Source organism: Cherax quadricarinatus, unplaced genomic scaffold (genome assembly GCF_038502225.1).
Source record: "Cherax quadricarinatus isolate ZL_2023a unplaced genomic scaffold, ASM3850222v1 Contig146, whole genome shotgun sequence".
Taxonomy (NCBI): Eukaryota; Metazoa; Arthropoda; class Malacostraca; order Decapoda; family Parastacidae; genus Cherax; species Cherax quadricarinatus.
In genome coordinates, this window is record NW_027195172.1 from 238461 (window position 1) to 242500 (window position 4040).

Below are 4040 nucleotides of genomic sequence, written 5' to 3' on the forward strand. Positions count from 1 at the left end.
GTGTCGTGTGAAGACACAGTCGAGGTAGTGTCGTGTGAAGACACAGTCGAGGTAGTGTCGTGTGAAGACACAGTCGAGGTAGTGTCGTGTGAAGACACAGTCGAGGTAGTGTCATGTGAAGACACAGTCGAGGTAGTGTCATGTGAAGACACAGTCGAGGTAGTGTCGAGGTAGTGTGTGAAGACACAGTCGAGGTAGTGTCGTGTGAAGACACAGTCGAGGTAGTGTCGTGTGAAGACACAGTCGAGGTAGTGTCATGTGAAGACACAGTCGAGGTAGTGTCATGTGAAGACACAGTCGAGGTAGTGTCGTGTGAAGACACAGTCGAGGTAGTGTCATGTGAAGACACAGTCGAGGTAGTGTCGTGTGAAGACACAGTCGAGGTAGTGTCATGTGAAGACACAGTCGAGGTAGTGTCGTGTGAAGACACGGACACTACCTAGTGTTAACGGTGTCATATGTGAGACAATTTGTGTCGATAAGAACACAGGTGAAGGGTATAACACAAATCATATGCCATTATTAAGGTGTCATGTAACCCTGTACAAAAGGTAGTATCTTGTGACACAGAGGAGTATCATGACACAGAGAACAGGGTGTCGAGTGACACAGAGAGGAAGCGTGTAATGACGCAGAGAACAGGGTGTCGTGTGACACGGAAAGAAGGCGTGTCGTGTGGCACAGACAAAAGGGTGTCTTGTGATACTAAGAAAAGGAGCGTCGTAACAGCGACAAGAGATTCATGTGACACGGAGTAGTAGGTGTGTCATGACACATATGGAAAGATAGTGTCAAGTGACACGGGGTAGGTAGTGTCATGACTACATTGTTATGTAATATATGATGATAATGATAAAAAATATACTCTTATTGTATAATGTTTCTTTACAAATTAAAGAAAATACTCTTTTACGCTAAAATTAAATTTACTAGTAAAGATCAAAATGTACCGTAAGTGTTTTTGTGCTCCCGGAGTGTATTACATATTGTGGTTGTGGTAATGGGCTAGTTTATTGATTATACTGGTATAAACCTTGGTAATAAATACCGACAAGTTGGTTTAGAAAGACACGTAAGCAAACACTATAACATATTTATTAGAAAACGTTTCGGTCCTGGGACCTTGATCACTTCTAACATACAGAGGTAGAAAGACATTATATATATAGGCGGAGAGTGAGATGTGACGCACCTGACCTGAGGAATGTCATAAGAACATAAGAATGGAGGAACACTGTAGAAGGCCTACTGGCCCATGCGAGGCAGGTCCTTATCAAAACAACCTCTACCTATGATGAGGACGGGTAGACGATGAAATCATGTGACTTCTGTGTTGTTGGGTTGGTGCTGCTTAAGTATCATGTATGCCAATGTTTTTGAAATTTTGTAGTTTCCAGTGTTGCGTTCTATAGTGTCGGTGACGGCGATTAGTGAGGCTTCTAGGCACCGTCGGCGTCTGAGGTCTGGTTCGGTGAGAACGAGTTGTGCCTCGTTCCAGTTCATCAAATGCCCCGTGGAGTCTCTGTGGAGGACACAGGCGTACCTTACATCGTCTCTGTTAGAGGCATTTCGATGCTCATTCAGGCGGACTGCAAGATTTCTGCCTGTCTCGCCTACATATGTAGGCGAGACAGGCAGATTATACTACACGCCAGTTGGTTTAGACTCCCCTGCTTCCCCTAGGAGTGATGGTGATGGACTGGTGGTGAGGATGATGAAATGGTGGTAGGGGTGATGAACTGGTGTTGAGGGTGATGGACTGGTGGAGAGTGTGATGAATTGGTGGTGTGTGTGATGGACTGGTGATGAGGGTGGACTGTTGGTAAAGGTGATGGGGATGGACTGGTTGCGAAGGTGATGATGATGGATTGGTGGTGAGAGTGATGGAATGGTGGTGAGGGTGATGAACTGGGAGTGAGGGTGATGAACTGGTGGTGAGGGTGATGGACTGGTGGTGAGGGTAATGGACTGGTGGTGAGGATGATGGACTGGTGGTGAGGGTGATGAACTGGTGGTGAGGGTGATGAACTGGTGGTGAGGGTGATGAACTGGTGGTGAGGGTGATGAACTGGTGGTGAGGGTGATGAACTGGTGGTGAGGGTGATGGACTGGTGGTGAGGGAGATGAACTGGTGGTGAGGGTGATGAACTGGTGGTGAGGGTGATGAACTGGTGGTGAGGGTGATGAACTGGTGGTGAGGGTGATGGACTGGTGGTGAGGGTGATGAACTGGTGGTGAGGATGATGGACTGGTGGTGAGGGTGATGAACTGGTGGTGAGGGTGATGAACTGGTGGTGAGGGTGATGAACTGGTGGTGAGGGTGATGAACTGGTGGTGAGGGTGATGAACTGGTGGTGAGGGTGGACTGGTGGTGAGGGTGATGGACTGGTGGTGAGGGTGATGAACTGGTGGTGAGGGTGATGGACTGGTGGTGAGGGTGATGAACTGGTGGTGAGGGTGATGAACTGGTGGTGAGGGTGATGAACTGGTGGTGAGGGTGATGAACTGGTGGTGAGGGTGATGGACTGGTGGTGAGGGTGATGGACTGGTGGTGAGGGTGATGAACTGGTGGTGAGGGTGATGAACTGGTGGTGAGGGTGATGAACTGGTGGTGAGGGTGATGGACTGGTGGTGAGGGTGATGAACTGGTGGTGAGGGTGATGGACTGGTGGTGAGGGTGATGAACTGGTGGTGAGGGTGATGGTCTGGTGGTGAGAGTGATGGACTGTTGGTGAGGGTGATGGACCGGTGATGAAGGTGATGAACTGATGGTGAGGGTGATGGACCGGTGATGAAGGTGATGAACTGATGGTGAGGGTGATGGACCGGTGATGAAGGTGATGAACTGATGGTGAGGGTGATGGACCGGTGATGAAGGTGATGAACTGATGGTGAGGGTGATGGACTGGTGGAGAGAGAGAAGGACTGGTAATAAGGTTGATGGACTATTGGCGAGAGTGAAGGACTGGAAATAAAGGTGAAGGACTGATGGTGAGGGTGACTCACTGGTGCGAGGGTGACGGACTGGATGTTAGGGTGATGCAGTGGTGGTGAGGGTGACTCACTGGTGCGAGGGTGATGGACTGGATGTTAGGGTGATGCATTGGTGGTGAGGGTGACTCACTGGTGCGAGGGTGATGGACTGGATGTTAGGGTGATGCAGTGGTGGTGAGGGTGACGGATGGGTGGCAAGGGTGATGGACTTGTGGTGAGTGTTGGACTGGAGGTGAGGGTGATGGAGTGGTGGTGAGGGTGTCGGACTGTTGGTGAGGGTGTCGGACTGTTGGTAAGGGTGATGGATTGTAGATGAGGGTGATTGACTTGTGGTGAGATTGATGGACTTGTGGTGAGGGTGATGAACTGGTGGTGTGTGTGATGGACTGGTGGTGAGAGTGATGGACTGGTGGTGAGGGTGATGGACTGGTGGTGTGTGTGATGGACTGGTGGTGAGAGTGATGGACTGGTCGTAAGAGTGAAGGACTGGTCGTGAGGGTGATAGAAGGATGGTGAGGGTGTTGGACTGGTGGTGAAGGTGATGCACAGGTGGTGATGGTTGACTGGTGGTGAGTGTCATGTACTGGTGGTGTGGGTGGTGGATCGGTGGTGAGGGTGACGGAATCGTGGTGAGGGTGATGGACTGGTGGTGAGGGTGATGGACTGGTGGGGAGGGTGATGGACTGGTGGAGAGGGTGATGGTGATGGACTCTTGGTGAGGGTGATAAACTGGTGGTGTTGGTGATGACGTGGTGGTGAGGGTGATTGACATCGGGTGAGGGTGATGGACTGTTGGTGAGAGAGATGGACTGGTGGAGAGGGTAACTGACTGCTGGTGAGAGTGTTGGACTGGTGGTGAGGGTGATGGACTTTAGGTGAGGGTGATGAACTGGTGGGGAGCGTAGACCGGTGGTGATGGTGATGGACTGGTGGTGAGGGTGATGGGCTGATGGTGAGGGTCATGAACTGGTGGCGAGGGTGATGGACTTGTGGTGAGAGTGATGGACTGGTGGTGAGGGTGATGGACTGCTGGTGAAGGTGATGGA

General features: G+C 50.8%; 1 protein-coding gene across 1 annotated transcript in view; it reads right to left on the minus strand.

Annotated features, from left to right (window-relative positions):
* Positions 1-1312: 1312 nt before the first annotated feature.
* The window catches only part of LOC138851230 (cell adhesion molecule Dscam2-like), a 48794-nt gene continuing 46066 nt past the window's right edge, over positions 1313-4040 (minus strand). Inside the window, exon 3 of the mRNA XM_070080098.1 lies at positions 1313-1522. Within this exon, the coding sequence (XP_069936199.1) occupies positions 1503-1522 (20 nt within the window). The 3' untranslated portion in view covers positions 1313-1502. The remainder of the gene's footprint in view (positions 1523-4040) is intronic.